General features: G+C 39.2%; 1 protein-coding gene across 3 annotated transcripts in view; it reads right to left on the bottom strand.

The window, feature by feature from the left end:
* Window positions 1-432: 432 nt before the first annotated feature.
* LDLRAD3 (low density lipoprotein receptor class A domain containing 3) overlaps window positions 433-17119 on the bottom strand; it is a 118423-nt gene continuing 101736 nt past the window's right edge. For 2 of the 3 annotated variants that reach the window (XM_075281064.1, XM_075281065.1), the window contains one exon: window positions 11986-17058. In XM_075281064.1, coding sequence (XP_075137165.1) covers window positions 16794-17058 — 265 coding nt within the window. In that variant the 3' untranslated portion in view covers window positions 11986-16793. Of the gene's footprint in view, window positions 452-11985; window positions 17059-17119 lie in introns of those variants that run through there. The other variant, XR_012717218.1, reaches the window with a different exon arrangement.

Raw genomic sequence — 17119 nt, 5'->3', positions numbered from 1 at the left:
CGTCTACTCCTCTGCTACGTCTACGGTCTTGCTACGTCTGCTCCTCCGCTACGTCTACTCCTCCGCTACCTCTACGGCCCCGCTACGTCTAAACCTCCGCTACGTCTACTCCTTTGCTAAGTCTACGGCCCCGCTACGTCTACTCCTCCGCTACGTCTACTCCTCCGCTACGTCTACTTCTTTGCTACGTCTACTCCTCCGCTACGTCTATGGTCCTGCTACGTCTACTCCTCTGCTATGTCTACTCCTCCGCTACCTCTATGGCCCTGCTACGTCTACTCCTCCGCTACGTCTATTCCTCCGCAACGTCTGCTCCTTTGTTACGTCTACGGCCCTGCTACGTCTACTCCTTTGCTAAGTCTACGGCCCCGCTACGTCTACTCCTCCGCTACGTCTACTTCTTTGCTACGTCTACTCCTCCGCTACGTCTATGGTCCTGCTACGTCTACTCCTCTGCTATGTCTACTCCTCCGCTACCTCTATGGCCCTGCTACGTCTACTCCTCCGCTACGTCTATTCCTCCGCAACGTCTGCTCCTTTGTTACGTCTACGGCCCTGCTACGTCTACTCCTCCGCTACGTCTACTTCTTTGCTACGTCTACTCCTCTGCTATGTCTACTCCTCCGCTACCTCTATGGCCCTGCTACGTCTACTCCTCCGCTACGTCTATTCCTCCGCAACGTCTACTCCTTTGTTACGTCTACGGCCCTGCTACGTCTACTCCTTTGCTAAGTCTACTCCTCCGCTACGTCTACTCCGCTACGTCAACTTCTTTGCTACGTCTACTTCTTTGCTACGTCTACTCCTCCGCTACCTCTATGGCCCTGCTACGTCTACTCCTCCGCTACGTCTATTCCTCCGCAACGTCTACTCCTTTGCTACGTCTACTCCTCCGCTACCTCTATGGCCCTGCTACGTCTATTCCTCCGCAACGTCTGCTCCTCCGCTACATCTATGGCTCTGCTACGTCTGCTCCTCCGCTACTTCTACGGCCCTGCTACGTCTGCTCCTCCGCCACGTCTACTCCACTACATCTAGTCCTCCGCTACGTCTGCTCCTCCGCGACGTCTACTCCTCCGCTATATCTATGGCTCTGCTATGTCTACTCCTCTGCTACGTCTATGCCAAATGTGAATTTGGTTTCACAGGACTGGGTCTTGCAGCCATACTACAGACATTCTCATGAGGGTATGCTATGGTTGTTATATCTGTTCCTGGGAAAGCAGGGTGACCACTAATATGGCCACCCTTACATACGGAGCAGGAGGGTAAATCACTGCAGTTCTGCCTTTCAGGAATCCGGGAAAGCCGGGTGACGCATAGTTTGTGACAAATAGAGAACAGCTCAAGGACTTCTATGTAGTTCCGATGTCTTTTCTTTCACGTTGCGCGGTTTTGTTGAGTTCCGTTTCCAGTACGCTGCCAACGCCGCACATGCTGAGTAATACGATGATTATTCAGATAGATGAATGGAGCCGGCACAGCTGGATAAATGGCGCCTTCTGTAATTGAGATAAATGTAAATGGAAGCATTTAGGGGTTTTTTTTTTTTTTTTTTTTTTTACTTTTAATGATGTTCAGGTGAGAAAGGGAAAATTTTTATTTTTGTGCAAAAAAAAAAAGTTGAGAAAAACCGTAATATTCCAGATAGATGAATAAATATAAAGAACGACAATTATTCAGGGATGGCTGAACAGAGGCAAAAATAATAATCATGTATCATTTCATCCAGAAGTATATGAATAGAATCATAGAAACTGCAGTGAAGACTGACACAACATCAGCATGCAGCTGTACAGCCATGTGTTTATATTTATATATTGCTACATAGGGGGCCACATAGAGGCTCATTACCTGCACCTGTCGTTGGCCCCCCACTTCTCCAGGGGCCCTGTATCAGATACATGGGCTCCCTCTATGGTATACAAAGCCTTGTCACATTGTTGCAACTTTTTAGTTTGAGCCCTTGAGGGGAGGTGACTACAACGTAGATGCTTATGTAGACTTAAATCTGCCACTTGTCCTTCCGTCTCCGCCATGCTTTACACTGCAGCTCTTCCAGATTAGCTCTGGTGCAGATCCAAGGCCATAGCTTGCCCCCTTTCATTTTAGGATGTGACCTCTTGGTACTTGTCCTATTTGCAGAACATGCGAATAATCGTCATCTGGACGGCGCACGCCCGAAGCGCGCCCCTCAGAATCCGACTTTCATCTGCATATTCTCCGTCCTGAAATCTAATTTCGGCATCTCCGCGCCAACAATCGTCCTCATTGTATAGACTCAGGTGGTGAATTTCCAAGCGATGGCGACTTCTACAAGAACGTTCTCTTTGTCTGCCAAGAATTGAAATGTAAATGATTTTGCAGGCGCCTCGGCGGCCACAATGCGTTAGTGTGTGCAGCCAGGCCCCGCGCCCTGGGCCGCGCTCATCCGCTCGCCTTCTGATTAAATGCGAGGATTGAGAGAGTCTCGCCGGTGATTCTCACATCTGCCTCTTTGTTTCTTTATCAAAACCGGCGCGGTGCGAGAGGGGAGGACGGCGCCGCACTCCTGTATATTGAGAAAGAGAAAACAAGGGTCTCGAGACGGTACGGGAAGAAAACCAAAAATTAAAGGAATAGTCTATTATCTTTGTTATACATAGTTGCAATAGGCCTTCTGCTTTAGAAGATCTCTGCTTGCTGTCAGCCAATGGTAACACTCATTCAGTGGAGCCAGAATAGGTATCTGCTGTGGGCCCTGTGGGTGAAGGGGGGCCTGGCGATGGTTATAGGCTTCTGCTCCTGCACACTAATTCACTGCATTTTCCTGTAGCTGCCACTAGAGGGAGATTTTTACAGCTTCCATGATAGCTGTATTGATTCCTACGCACTGAGCTCCCCCTAGTGGTGGCACAATGATTAACAAAAAGTATATTAGAAGATTGTGGATTTGTTCCTCACAGTTTTCAGTATCTCTCCTTGCTGTCATGGTCGTGGGATTGGTGTCTGACTGTGAGGTTAAAAGGAAACCGCGACCCATATCAGTCATTACACAGGATTACTAGGTGACACAATGGATTCTACTAGAAATGGACGAATTGCGTCGGCACGAGACAGATTCGACCTGAATATCCTGAACACTTGGGGATTCATCTCAGATGAACTAAAATGGCGGCCATGACCTGCACTGTAATAAATTATAATACTCTGTGGACTCTTCATAGAAGTGACACCCCCCCACACACACTTGGTGACCTCATGTGTTGGGGTCACCACTGAGGGCTGTGATTGGATCACAGCGGTCACACGGAACATCATAATGTCATGACACTTTGTATGCCATGTGACCGCTATGGCGGAGTGATATCACCTATAGGTAGTGATGTTCAGCTGGTGGAGAAGATGATGGGGGTTATTGTCCCCTCTGAGCTGACTATACCCATTATAAGATGTACCTGACAGCTGGAGGTGCGTGTGGGGGAGGGGGGTGGATGGGCTGCGCATGTAATCGGTCAGGTCACGCGTGGTATCGGCTGGAACGAATTAATCAGGCGGCGCGCCCCGGCCCATACAGGGGCCCTCTGCGGAGGGGGTTTAATTTTTCGGTTTTCATTCCGCAGTAAAGCACATTAATTTGTGCATATTTTAATCTCCGCTCAGCACCTGCCGACAATTCTCCACACTAAAATATGCAGAAGTAAATATGCCCGCAGCTTATTCACACCGCGCGCCATTGTGTACCCAATACCATAGGCGTTCAATCTGCCAGGTAGCGGCAAAACCCCCCCACCCTGGACCCCCCACTGAGCCGTCACTGCTGCAAAACTGCTGAGAGAAAACCTGCCATATAGATAATGTATATAATAACCGCAAATATATCATCTGTCTGTATCTGCTCAGATCTATAGAGCGGGCGACAAATTCATCATCTTATCCATCTATAGTAATACAAATCTGTCATATCTATCTATCTATCTATCTATCTATCTATCTCCTATCTATCTCTCTCTCTCTCTCCTATCTATCTATCTATCTATCTATCTATCTATCTATCTATCTATCTATCTATCTGTCTATCTATCCTTCTATCTATATATCTATCTATCTATCTATCTATCTATCTCCTATCTATCTATCTATCTATCTATCTATCTATCTATCTATCTATCTATCTATCTATCTATCTATCTAACAGTGTCCATAGTGAGGAGTTTCTGCTTTGGAGGACCCAACATCTACATACATTACCTGGACAGCCTATTGATTTTAAAGTGCATTGTGTAATACCTTATTTCTCCTCTTGAAGCGCTGCAGGGAATCATTTAAGTATCAATCACATAAAGGAATGTGATATTTCGCCTTTTGTCCACATGACCTGAGTCCTCTTACAATGAGTCCCAGTTCTGCGCCTGTGCGATAGGGGAAGTGGGTCCAGGACTTGGAGCAGTTTCTCCCCTGAAGCTCGCGCTCTTATAAGAAATATACATAATATGGGGAGCGCAAGACCGGAGACTCAATTTACTGTTTCAAGGGAACCAATTATAAGAAGAGTGTGGAAGATTTCCTTTTATGCCCAGAATGAGGCCGATCTCCATTCAAGGAAGAAAATTAAGCTTCTCCCATCTGCTAATAATGCGTTCCGTCACCGCCACCATGTGCTCAGATATCAGCTTAAAGACCGAAACACTGAACACATTCAGGGGACTCAGTGCAAAAATTAGTTATGGATTTGCAAATATATATTTTTTTTTTCCCTACGCCAGTCACCTGTAACACTCCATAATTATAACTGCAGAGCGGGTGTAATATGTGAGATATACGTGTGATTGTACCGCAACTCATATATATGTATATATATATATATGTATACTACAACATGAGGAGTACGCCGCCTGTAAAGTATATTCCTAACCGTAGCGGACAGTATTATAGTAGTTATATTCTTGTATATAATAGCAGTATTATAGTAGTTATATTCTTGTACATAGGAGCAGTATTATAGTAGTTATATTCTTGTACATAGGGGCAGTATTATAGTAGTTATATTCTTGTATATAATAGCAGTATTATAGTAGTTATATTCTTGTACATAGGAGTAGTATTATAGTAGTTATATTCTTGTATATAATAGCAGTATTATAGTAGTTATATTCTTGTACATAGGAGCAGTATTATAGTAGTTATATTCTTGTACATAGGGGCAGTATTATAGTAGTTATATTCTTGTATATAATAGCAGTATTATAGTAGTTATATTCTTGTACATAGGAGTAGTATTATAGTAGTTATATTCTTGTATATAATAGCAGTATTATAGTAGTTATATTCTTGTACATAGGAGCAGTATTATAGTAGTTATATTCTTGTACATAGGAGGTAGTATTATAGTAGTTATATTCTTATACATAGGAGCAGTATTATAGTAGTTATATTCTTGTACATAGGAGTAGTATTATAGTAGTTATATTCTTGTACATAGGAGGTAGTATTATAGTAGTTATATTCTTGTACATAGGAGTAGTATTATAGTAGTTATATTCTTGTACATAGGAGCAGTATTATAGTAGTTATATTCTTGTACATAGGAGCAGTATTATAGTAGTTATATTCTTGTACATAGGAGCAGTATTATAGTAGTTATATTCTTGTACATAGGAGGCAGTATTATAGTAGTTATATTCTTGTACATAGGAGTAGTATTATAGTAGTTATATTCTTGTACATTGGAGCAGTATTATAGTAGTTATATTCTTGTACATAGGAGGTAGTATTATAGTAGTTATATTCTTGTACATAGTAGTATTATAGTAGTTATATTCTTGTACATAGGAGGTAGTATTATAGTAGTTATATTCTTGTACATTGGAGCAGTATTATAGTAGTTATATTCTTGTACATAGGAGCAGTATTATAGTAGTTATATTCTTGTACATAGGAGGCAGTATTATAGTAGTTATATTCTTGTACATAGGAGGCAGTATTATAGTAGTTATATTCTTGTACATAGGAGGTAGTATTATAGTAGTTATATTCTTGTACATGGGAGTAGTATTATAGTAGTTATATTCTTGTACATGGGAGTAGTATTATAGTAGTTATATTCTTGTACATAGGGGCAGTATTATAGTAGTTATATTCTTGTACATAGGAGGTAGTATTATAGTAGTTATATTCCTGTACATAGGAGGTAGTATTATAGTAGTTATATTCCTGTACATAGGAGGTAGTATTATAGTAGTTATATTCTTGTACATAGGAGTAGTATTATAGTAGTTATATTCTTGTACATAGGAGGTAGTATTATAGTAGTTATATTCTTGTACATCGTAGTATTATAGTAGTTATATTCTTGTACATTGGAGCAGTATTATAGTAGTTATATTCTTGTACATAGGGTCAGTATTATAGTAGTTATATTCTTGTACATAGGAGGTAGTATTATAGTAGTTATATTCTTGTACATGGGAGTAGTATTATAGTAGTTATATTCTTGTACATAGGGGACAGTATTATAGTAGTTATATTCTTGTACATAGGAGTAGTATTATAGTAGTTATATTCTTGTACATAGGAGCAGTATTATAGTAGTTATATTCTTGTACATAGGAGGCAGTATTATAGTAGTTATATTCTTGTACATAGGAGGCAGTATTATAGTAGTTATATTCTTGTACATAGGAGGTAGTATTATAGTAGTTATATTCTTGTACATAGGGGCAGTATTATAGTAGTTATATTCTTGTACATAGGAGTAGTATTATAGTAGTTATATTCTTGTACATAGGAGCAGTATTATAGTAGTTATATTCTTGTACATAGTGGCAGTATTATAGTAGTTATATTCTTGTACATAGGAGCAGTATTATAGTAGTTATATTCTTGTACATAGGAGTAGTGTTATAGTAGTTATATTCTTGTACATAGGAGCAGTATTATAGTAGTTATATTCTTGTACATTGGAGCAGTATTATAGTAGTTATATTCTTGTACATAGGAGGTAGTATTATAGTAGTTATATTCTTGTACATAGTAGTATTATAGTAGTTATATTCTTGTACATAGGTAGTATTATAGTAGTTATATTCTTGTACATTGGAGCAGTATTATAGTAGTTATATTCTTGTACATAGGAGGCAGTATTATAGTAGTTATATTCTTGTACATAGGAGGCAGTATTATAGTAGTTATATTCTTGTACATAGGGGCAGTACTATAGTAGTTATATTCTTGTACATATGGGGCAGTACTATAGTAGTTATATTCTTGTACATAGGAGTAGTATTATAGTAGTTATATTCTTGTACATAGGAGTAGTATTATAGTAGTTATATTCTTGTACATGGGAGCAGTATTATAGTAGTTATATTCTTGTACATAGGGTCAGTATTATAGTAGTTATATTCCTGTACATAGGAGGTAGTATTATAGTAGTTATATTCTTGTACATGGGAGTAGTATTATAGTAGTTATATTCTTGTACATAGGGGCAGTATTATAGTAGTTATATTCTTGTACATAGGAGTAGTATTATAGTAGTTATATTCTTGTACATAGGGGCAGTACTATAGTAGTTATATTCTTGTACATAGGAGTAGTATTATAGTAGTTATATTCTTGTACATGGGAGCAGTATTATAGTAGTTATATTCTTGTACATAGTAGTATTATAGTAGTTATATTCTTGTACATAGGTAGTATTATAGTAGTTATATTCTTGTACATTGGAGCAGTATTATAGTAGTTATATTCTTGTACATAGGAGGCAGTATTATAGTAGTTATATTCTTGTACATAGGAGGCAGTATTATAGTAGTTATATTCTTGTACATAGGAGTAGTATTATAGTAGTTATATTCTTGTACATAGGAGGTAGTATTATAGTAGTTATATTCTTGTACATGGGAGTAGTATTATAGTAGTTATATTCTTGTACATAGGGGCAGTATTATAGTAGTTATATTCTTGTACATAGGAGGTAGTATTATAGTAGTTATATTCTTGTACATAGGAGGTAGTATTATAGTAGTTATATTCTTGTACATAGGGGCAGTACTATAGTAGTTATATTCTTGTACATATGGGGCAGTACTATAGTAGTTATATTCTTGTACATAGGGGCAGTATTATAGTAGTTATATTCTTGTACATAGGAGTAGTATTATAGTAGTTATATTCTTGTACATAGGGGCAGTACTATAGTAGTTATATTCTTGTACATAGGAGTAGTATTATAGTAGTTATATTCTTGTACATGGGAGCAGTATTATAGTAGTTATATTCTTGTACATAGTAGTATTATAGTAGTTATATTCTTGTACATAGGTAGTATTATAGTAGTTATATTCTTGTACATTGGAGCAGTATTATAGTAGTTATATTCTTGTACATAGGAGGCAGTATTATAGTAGTTATATTCTTGTACATAGGAGGCAGTATTATAGTAGTTATATTCTTGTACATAGGAGTAGTATTATAGTAGTTATATTCTTGTACATAGGAGGTAGTATTATAGTAGTTATATTCTTGTACATGGGAGTAGTATTATAGTAGTTATATTCTTGTACATAGGGGCAGTATTATAGTAGTTATATTCTTGTACATAGGAGTAGTATTATAGTAGTTATATTCTTGTACATAGGAGTAGTATTATAGTAGTTATATTCTTGTACATGGGAGCAGTATTATAGTAGTTATATTCTTGTACATAGGGTCAGTATTATAGTAGTTATATTCCTGTACATAGGAGGTAGTATTATAGTAGTTATATTCTTGTACATGGGAGTAGTATTATAGTAGTTATATTCTTGTACATAGGGGCAGTATTATAGTAGTTATATTCTTGTACATAGGAGTAGTATTATAGTAGTTATATTCTTGTACATGGGAGCAGTATTATAGTAGTTATATTCTTGTACATAGGGTCAGTATTATAGTAGTTATATTCCTGTACATAGGAGGTAGTATTATAGTAGTTATGTTCTTGTACATGGGAGTAGTATTATAGTAGTTATATTCTTGTACATAGGGGCAGTACTATAGTAGTTATATTCTTGTACATAGGAGTAGTATTATAGTAGTTATATTCTTGTACATGGGAGCAGTATTATAGTAGTTATATTCTTGTACATGGGAGCAGTATTATAGTAGTTATATTCTTGTGCATAGGGACAGTATTATAGTAGTTATATTCTTGTACATAGGAGGTAGTATTATAGTAGTTATATTCTTGTACATAGGAGTAGTATTATAGTAGTTATATTCTTGTACATAGGAGGTAGTATTATAGTAGTTATATTCTTGTACATAGGAGGCAGTATTATAGTAGTTATATTCTTGTACATAGGAGGCAGTATTATAGTAGTTATATTCCTGTACATAGGGGCAGTATTATAGTAGTTATATTCTTGTACATAGGAGGTAGTATTATAGTAGTAATATTCTTGTACATAGGAGGTAGTATTATAGTAGTTATATTCTTGTACATAGGAGTAGTATTATGGTAGTTATATTCTTGTACATAGGAGCGGTATTATGGTAGTTATATTCTTGTACATAGGAGCGGTATTATGGTAGTTATATTCTTGTACATAGGAGCGGTATTATAGTAGTTATATTCTTGTACATAGGGGCAGTATTATAGTAGTTATATTCTTGTACATAGGAGTAGTATTATAGTAGTTATATTCTTGTACATAGGGGCAGTACTATAGTAGTAATATTCTTGTACATAGGAGTAGTATTATAGTAGTTATATTCTTGTACATGGGAGTAGTATTATAGTAGTTATATTCTTGTACATGGGAGCAGTATTATAGTAGTTATATTCTTGTACATAGGGACAGTATTATAGTAGTTATATTCTTGTACATAGGGGACAGTATTATAGTAGTTATATTCTTGTACATAGGAGTAGTATTATAGTAGTTATATTCTTGTACATAGGAGCAGTATTATAGTAGTTATATTCTTGTACATAGGAGGCAGTATTATAGTAGTTATATTCTTGTACATAGGAGGCAGTATTATAGTAGTTATATTCTTGTACATAGGAGGTAGTATTATAGTAGTTATATTCTTGTACATAGGGGCAGTATTATAGTAGTTATATTCTTGTACATAGGAGTAGTATTATAGTAGTTATATTCTTGTACATAGGAGCAGTATTATAGTAGTTATATTCTTGTACATAGTGGCAGTATTATAGTAGTTATATTCTTGTACATAGGAGCAGTATTATAGTAGTTATATTCTTGTACATAGGAGTAGTGTTATAGTAGTTATATTCTTGTACATAGGAGCAGTATTATAGTAGTTATATTCTTGTACATTGGAGCAGTATTATAGTAGTTATATTCTTGTACATAGGAGGTAGTATTATAGTAGTTATATTCTTGTACATAGTAGTATTATAGTAGTTATATTCTTGTACATAGGTAGTATTATAGTAGTTATATTCTTGTACATTGGAGCAGTATTATAGTAGTTATATTCTTGTACATAGGAGGCAGTATTATAGTAGTTATATTCTTGTACATAGGAGGCAGTATTATAGTAGTTATATTCTTGTACATAGGAGGCAGTATTATAGTAGTTATATTCTTGTACATAGGAGTAGTATTATAGTAGTTATATTCTTGTACATAGGAGGTAGTATTATAGTAGTTATATTCTTGTACATGGGAGTAGTATTATAGTAGTTATATTCTTGTACATAGGGGCAGTATTATAGTAGTTATATTCTTGTACATAGGAGGTAGTATTATAGTAGTTATATTCTTGTACATAGGAGGTAGTATTATAGTAGTTATATTCTTGTACATAGGGGCAGTACTATAGTAGTTATATTCTTGTACATATGGGGCAGTACTATAGTAGTTATATTCTTGTACATAGGAGTAGTATTATAGTAGTTATATTCTTGTACATAGGAGTAGTATTATAGTAGTTATATTCTTGTACATGGGAGCAGTATTATAGTAGTTATATTCTTGTACATAGGGTCAGTATTATAGTAGTTATATTCCTGTACATAGGAGGTAGTATTATAGTAGTTATATTCTTGTACATGGGAGTAGTATTATAGTAGTTATATTCTTGTACATAGGGGCAGTATTATAGTAGTTATATTCTTGTACATAGGAGTAGTATTATAGTAGTTATATTCTTGTACATAGGGGCAGTACTATAGTAGTTATATTCTTGTACATAGGAGTAGTATTATAGTAGTTATATTCTTGTACATGGGAGTAGTATTATAGTAGTTATATTCTTGTACATGGGAGCAGTATTATAGTAGTTATATTCTTGTACATGGGAGCAGTATTATAGTAGTTATATTCTTGTACATAGGGACAGTATTATAGTAGTTATATTCTTGTACATAGGAGGTAGTATTATAGTAGTTATATTCTTGTACATAGGAGTAGTATTATAGTAGTTATATTCTTGTACATAGGAGGTAGTATTATAGTAGTTATATTCTTGTACATAGGAGGCAGTATTATAGTAGTTATATTCTTGTACATAGGAGGCAGTATTATAGTAGTTATATTCCTGTACATAGGGGCAGTATTATAGTAGTTATATTCTTGTACATAGGAGGTAGTATTATAGTAGTAATATTCTTGTACATAGGAGGTAGTATTATAGTAGTTATAGTCTTGTACATAGGAGTAGTATTATGGTAGTTATATTCTTGTACATAGGAGCGGTATTATGGTAGTTATATTCTTGTACATAGGAGCGGTATTATGGTAGTTATATTCTTGTACATAGGAGCGGTATTATGGTAGTTATATTCTTGTACATATTGTGCAGTGTTATATTAGCCATATTTTTCTTCTGGCTGATACCTCCGTGGTGTAATATTTCAGGTTAACCATTCCCGTTACTCATGTAGATAAGAATAGAATATTAAAAGAGTTGACAGGAGAAATAAATGATTTTAGGACTTCAGGAGGAAATTATCTTTATTATTTTACATTATTTATAATATTCGGGCCGCTCACCATTTCTCCCCCTCCCCCGCTCTCCACCACTACATCTATACATCCATCTATATGTACACTTATGCGAACACCATAGCAATAAAAGGTTCTTTTCACAAGACTTCTGGTCCATTACGATCGTCCTTCAATGTATCAAGGCACAATATTTCAGTACATATTATTACTGAGATATGAGGGAAGACAGGACTGTCCACAAACCTGGGCAGGTGCCAGGGCCCGAAGCATCAGGGGCCACAGTCACTCAGAGCTGACATGAATAAAGGGATCCCACCATTTTCTACCCTCCATACTGGGACATGGCGATCGCCAGTTTTTAGGATAGGAAACAGGAAAAGGAATGGTGCAGTCCTGCATAAGTTCACCCCACCCTGAAAGGGTTAAGGGCATGGTACCAACCTGAGCTGCCATAGGCAATCCCTCCCCATATAGGCCACCCTATAGAAAGAACATACACGCTCGGGCAATAGCACAAATGTCTTAATTTCCTGCTTACAATAGACATCCGTCACCTCCATCTGCCTAAGAAATGACATAATATGAAGCGTATAGAATAGGAGTGAGCAGGAGCGGATACATAGAGCCCAGTTCACATGGAGGCAGCAATTCAATACTGCATAGGCTTGTTAGCTACAGGGGGCGCTCTCCATCTTGGAAGGTCTTGTCCAGACTGACATGGAGAGACCGTCACGGCCAGTAGCATCAGCAGGATAAGTCAGAGGAGCAGAGTAGCAAATTAAAGGAAAATCTAGATATTGCTCGGCTGGGAGGTCCTTGCGAATTTCGGTAAATAGCAGTGCCAGAATGCACCAAGATCTCTCGCACAGGTTGGCCTGAGCCGCTTGTTACCAGACACGATGGCCGCCGTTGGCGAGCCGTCTACCATACTCCAAAAGTGGGCAGAGCGAGGCGCCGTAGTCTGTAGGAAAGTGGCGCCATCATCTGGTCAGGCTGTGTCTGAACAGTCCTCCAAATCTGGGGTGAGGGTTACAGGTATAGGAAAATATTCAAGAGTACAAAATGGCTGCCTGGGCTTTAAAGGGCCACCAAATTGAAAATTGTATCATCTCCATTGGCTATACTGATAAAAGGAATGTGTCACCGTTTCCTGCACATGATTATGGGGCGGCCATCTTGCCTGAGCTTCTCCTCTTCTCTGTTAACAGCATTTAGTGACCTGCTTTACAGCTCATGGACATAGCCAGTAATAGACTGGAGCCGATTCAATGAGGTCTATGGGAGGTGTTATCTTCTATTGTAATTCTGTCTGTGATGTAAATGAGGTGACTGCTGCAAAGAAAACCCCTGCAGCTTTGGCAATTGTACCAATATCACTAGACTTAGTGGCCAGAGTGGAAATTGGAGCATTCTTTAAATAAATTGTCATAGAAAATTTAAAAATTCGTAAATATTTTAAAAAATTTGACCATGTTCTGATGACACATTCCCTTTAAATTTAACAATCAGTTCCCTATGATCGGCCATTTTGAGGGTGACTGTAATCCTCCTTCATGGGATGACCAACAGAAAATCCAAAAACACTCTCCGGCCAATGAGCACCACGTTTATCTTACACCTTTCCATTCCGATGTGGGGATTTTAGGATTCAGTTTTCGATTTAATGCCCCTTTAACTTTATGATGTCACTAAACTGGGGGTGACATCAGCCCACAACATGGCAAACTTTATTAGTTACAAAAGGCACGGTGTGCAAACAGAGGTATTCTGCTACTACGACATCATGGGCTCACGTTGGGGTATTCGGAGAGGGTCTGGGATGATTGTCCACCGGTGGTGTCTACTCTTCAGTAGAGAGCGTTGTGTCCATTCCTGGTCATCCTTCTCTTGACCCCAGTACTGGAACCATTCAGTCAAGGCTCCGATGGGAATGGCCGACCCAGACCCCCACTGTTATAGACCATTGGACTACCCCTTGCTTTGGTCACGTCTGGGAAGATCCATGTTCAGTGCTGGTTTTCCGACACAACGTAACGTGTCCGGAGATTGTCTGGCAATACAGGAGCGGTATCTAGTTTATACATCCCGATAAATTATTCATGAAGTCTCCATTATGTCGTTACTGAAGACGCGGCCCCGGAGGATCACGGGAAGATCTACTGATGCTTCCACGCAGTGGGGGCAGTAGATGAGGCTTGGTGCCTCGTTGTGCGTCTGCCATTGTTCTCCACGCTCCAAGGCGCTGACATTTGTATTTGTTCATGCAGCGTGATGGCGCCGGAGACGTTAATATTAATTTGGCTTTCTTTTCCCCCCTCCGATCGTAACGTTTTTTTTTTTCCTCGAAGCCGCTTTAGGTTTTTGCCTGTATGATAATTTCCACTGCTCGAGTCTCTATCGAAATAATTGCCTGTCTAAAGCTTCAGAAGAAAACGGAGATAATACAAAAAAAAATTTCTCCAGGTTGTCGGCAACTTTATCTCCTGGCGGCGCAATCTAAGCAATGTTCTGAGGTGGTAGAAGATGCCGGGCTCCTTGGTAGAGAAGGAAGACATTTTTGTAGATGTGGCCAATCCACCTCAGTTATCAGAACGTTGTTGAGGAAGGGGCTTCCAGACTCAACGACAATGTAGAGCCAAGACTTTGGTGGGTTGTATGGTCATTTTTGATGTACGAGATTCATTTCTGCTGCCATACTTTTACACAACTCCAAACCCGGCTATAAAAACAAAGACCATTGTAGGCGAGAAGATGCACCAGCAATGGATCCTGACATCTTCTGGTGAGGAACACAAGGATCTACTGGATTGGCCAATCCTTGGTTTCTCGTAAAATAAGTGACACCAGACCTGGCTCATCATAGGAGTTATCCTATGTAAGGTTACGTTAAAGGGGTTGTCTGATGGGGAAAATTTGACAAAGGGGTCAGAAGGGCTTAAAAATATTGAAGAAGTAATACCTCACCAAACCCCCACGACGCCCATTTTAATGCTTCCCGGGGTGTCTGCTGGACTTTCTTGCCACACAGGAAGTGAGCAGTGATTGGCTGAATAGGCATTTCCAGGCACTTCCTGTGTGGCAAGAAAGACCAGGAAGTAGAGACCAGTGGGGCCCGGGATTGGTGAAGTAAGCAATATCTTATTTTATAACCCATTCTTTAATTTAATTTAATTTAAAAAAATTGGTGGGCATGCTGTGGCCTCTTCTTTATTTACCCAGGCTTGTTGGTAGGGCCGGGCAGGGTATTACAGCTTCATCCAATACATTTGAGTCAGGTGAAACTGCAATACCCTGCACCGCCACTGCTACATGTAGGAAGACTGACCAACTAAGAAGATGCCCTTTAAACAAAAGAGGGTCATCTGGGGGTGATAAAGCTTACCTGAAAGCTATACAGCCCAGGCCCTTGGAGCCCCAAAGTTCCCATTAAAGAGGGCAGCAATGGAGGCCACAACTCTTGTTCTTCGGCCTGACCTGCTTAGGTTCCATCTTTCGGTTGAGCAACGGACTACTCTCCACAAAACAAGTCTACGGCCCGTGCAGAGGTTAGTCAGCGAGAGTGTGAAAGGCTGCAGGGAAGGCAGAGAAACAAGAGTGTCGGCCTCCCCAACTGCCCTCCTTAAAAGTAACTTTGGTGCTCCAGGGCGTATATAGTAAGAAAGCTCAACCAGTGCAGGGTATGCTATGCAAGGCTTTACTAGCCATCCAACCCCTTCCTCAGATGACCCCTTTAAGGCTGCTGACTCAATCTCTGGTGCACTTGAAGGAAATTTGACATCAAATTTAACATTTTTATATAATCGTAATCAATAATAAAAAAAAAAACAAAAAAAAAAAAACAAGAAACGTTGCCCACATTAGCCTATATGGGCAGTAGATGTCGGTGAAGATAAGGATTGGGCTGCTGGAATTAATCTGCCTGATCCTTTCATTCATTCTAAAAGAACCTTTGTATAGGAAGACTCCTTCCCTGTGCCTTGTAAGACTATCGACTAATTACCGATAACAGGATTAGAAGAAACAGCGCCACATCTGGCCACAGGCTGGTGCTGCAGCTCTGATCTATTCAAGTGGAATTGCCTAAGCTGCAGTACCAAACATAACCTGTGGTCAGGTGTGGTGCCATGTTTTTTTGTCTTATCCTGTACAAACCCCCTTAAAGGGAGTGTCACCAGAACCCTATGCATCATCCCATCCCTGCAGATAGATAAGTTAGGGTCATCTGAATCCGATGGTGTTTCCCCCTTGCAGCCTCCAATTGCTGAGATATCGCTGTTTTTGTTCATATGCAAATGAGCTCTATGGAGCAACAAGGGCGCCGCCATTATTGACAAGACAGCGATATCTCAGAAACGGGGGCAGCGATTCGCAAGGGGGAAACACCATTTGATTCAGGTGACCCTAATCTATCCATCTGTGGGGTTGGAGTGATATGCTGGAATCTGGTGACACTCCCTTTAAGATTGGTTCTACCTACAAAATGGCTTCTTCATGGTTTGACAGGGACAGGTGTATTTTGGAGAAGACTCATTTTTGAGATAATGGGTTTTCCCAAATATCGTCGTTTCGGTTCTGTAGGAGGAAACCTCTTTACCAACCCCAGGATATACAACGCGCTCCGGTACGAGTGCCTTATTGCTTTTAGAGGGTGACGTAGAAGAAAAAAAAAAACATTAAACAATACAAATGGAAGGAGAGAAAAACATCTAAAAAAATATACCTCTGCACTCTAGAAAAATAGAAGGAACATTTGCTGGTAACAAGACGCCACAGACCAACCCATGAAACTTTTTTTTTTTTTTTTGTCTTTTTGTTCCCCCCTCAAAGAGGTGTCTTGTAGAACCTTCTTCACTCCGGGTGGGACTCCTGGCCTTCAGACCTCCAGGGCAGGTTGTTTAACTGGGAATCGCTGGGGGACGACACCATTTCTGGGGCGTCCGAGGGGCTGGCCGAGTCCCAGGAGCTGCTGGGTGTGTCCAGGGTGTTGCCCGTAGAACCCATGCTTGTGGCGCTGCCTGTTCGAGAGCGGTACGGAGGAAGTTCTGTCTGGCTGGAAGTTTCCACGTCTGAAGAGTAAGGTGGCGGCGGCAGGGAGAACCAAGGTGGACACGAGCTGTAAGAGGAGGAGACGTTATCACCGCTGTTGTATAATGGCAGCCGTAAGTTACATGAAT

Source organism: Leptodactylus fuscus, chromosome 7, assembly GCF_031893055.1.
Source record: "Leptodactylus fuscus isolate aLepFus1 chromosome 7, aLepFus1.hap2, whole genome shotgun sequence".
In the NCBI taxonomy this organism is placed as follows: domain Eukaryota; kingdom Metazoa; phylum Chordata; class Amphibia; order Anura; family Leptodactylidae; genus Leptodactylus; species Leptodactylus fuscus.
The sequence above is the reverse complement of the archived record's forward strand: the minus strand, read 5'-3'. Positions and strand labels throughout refer to the sequence as shown.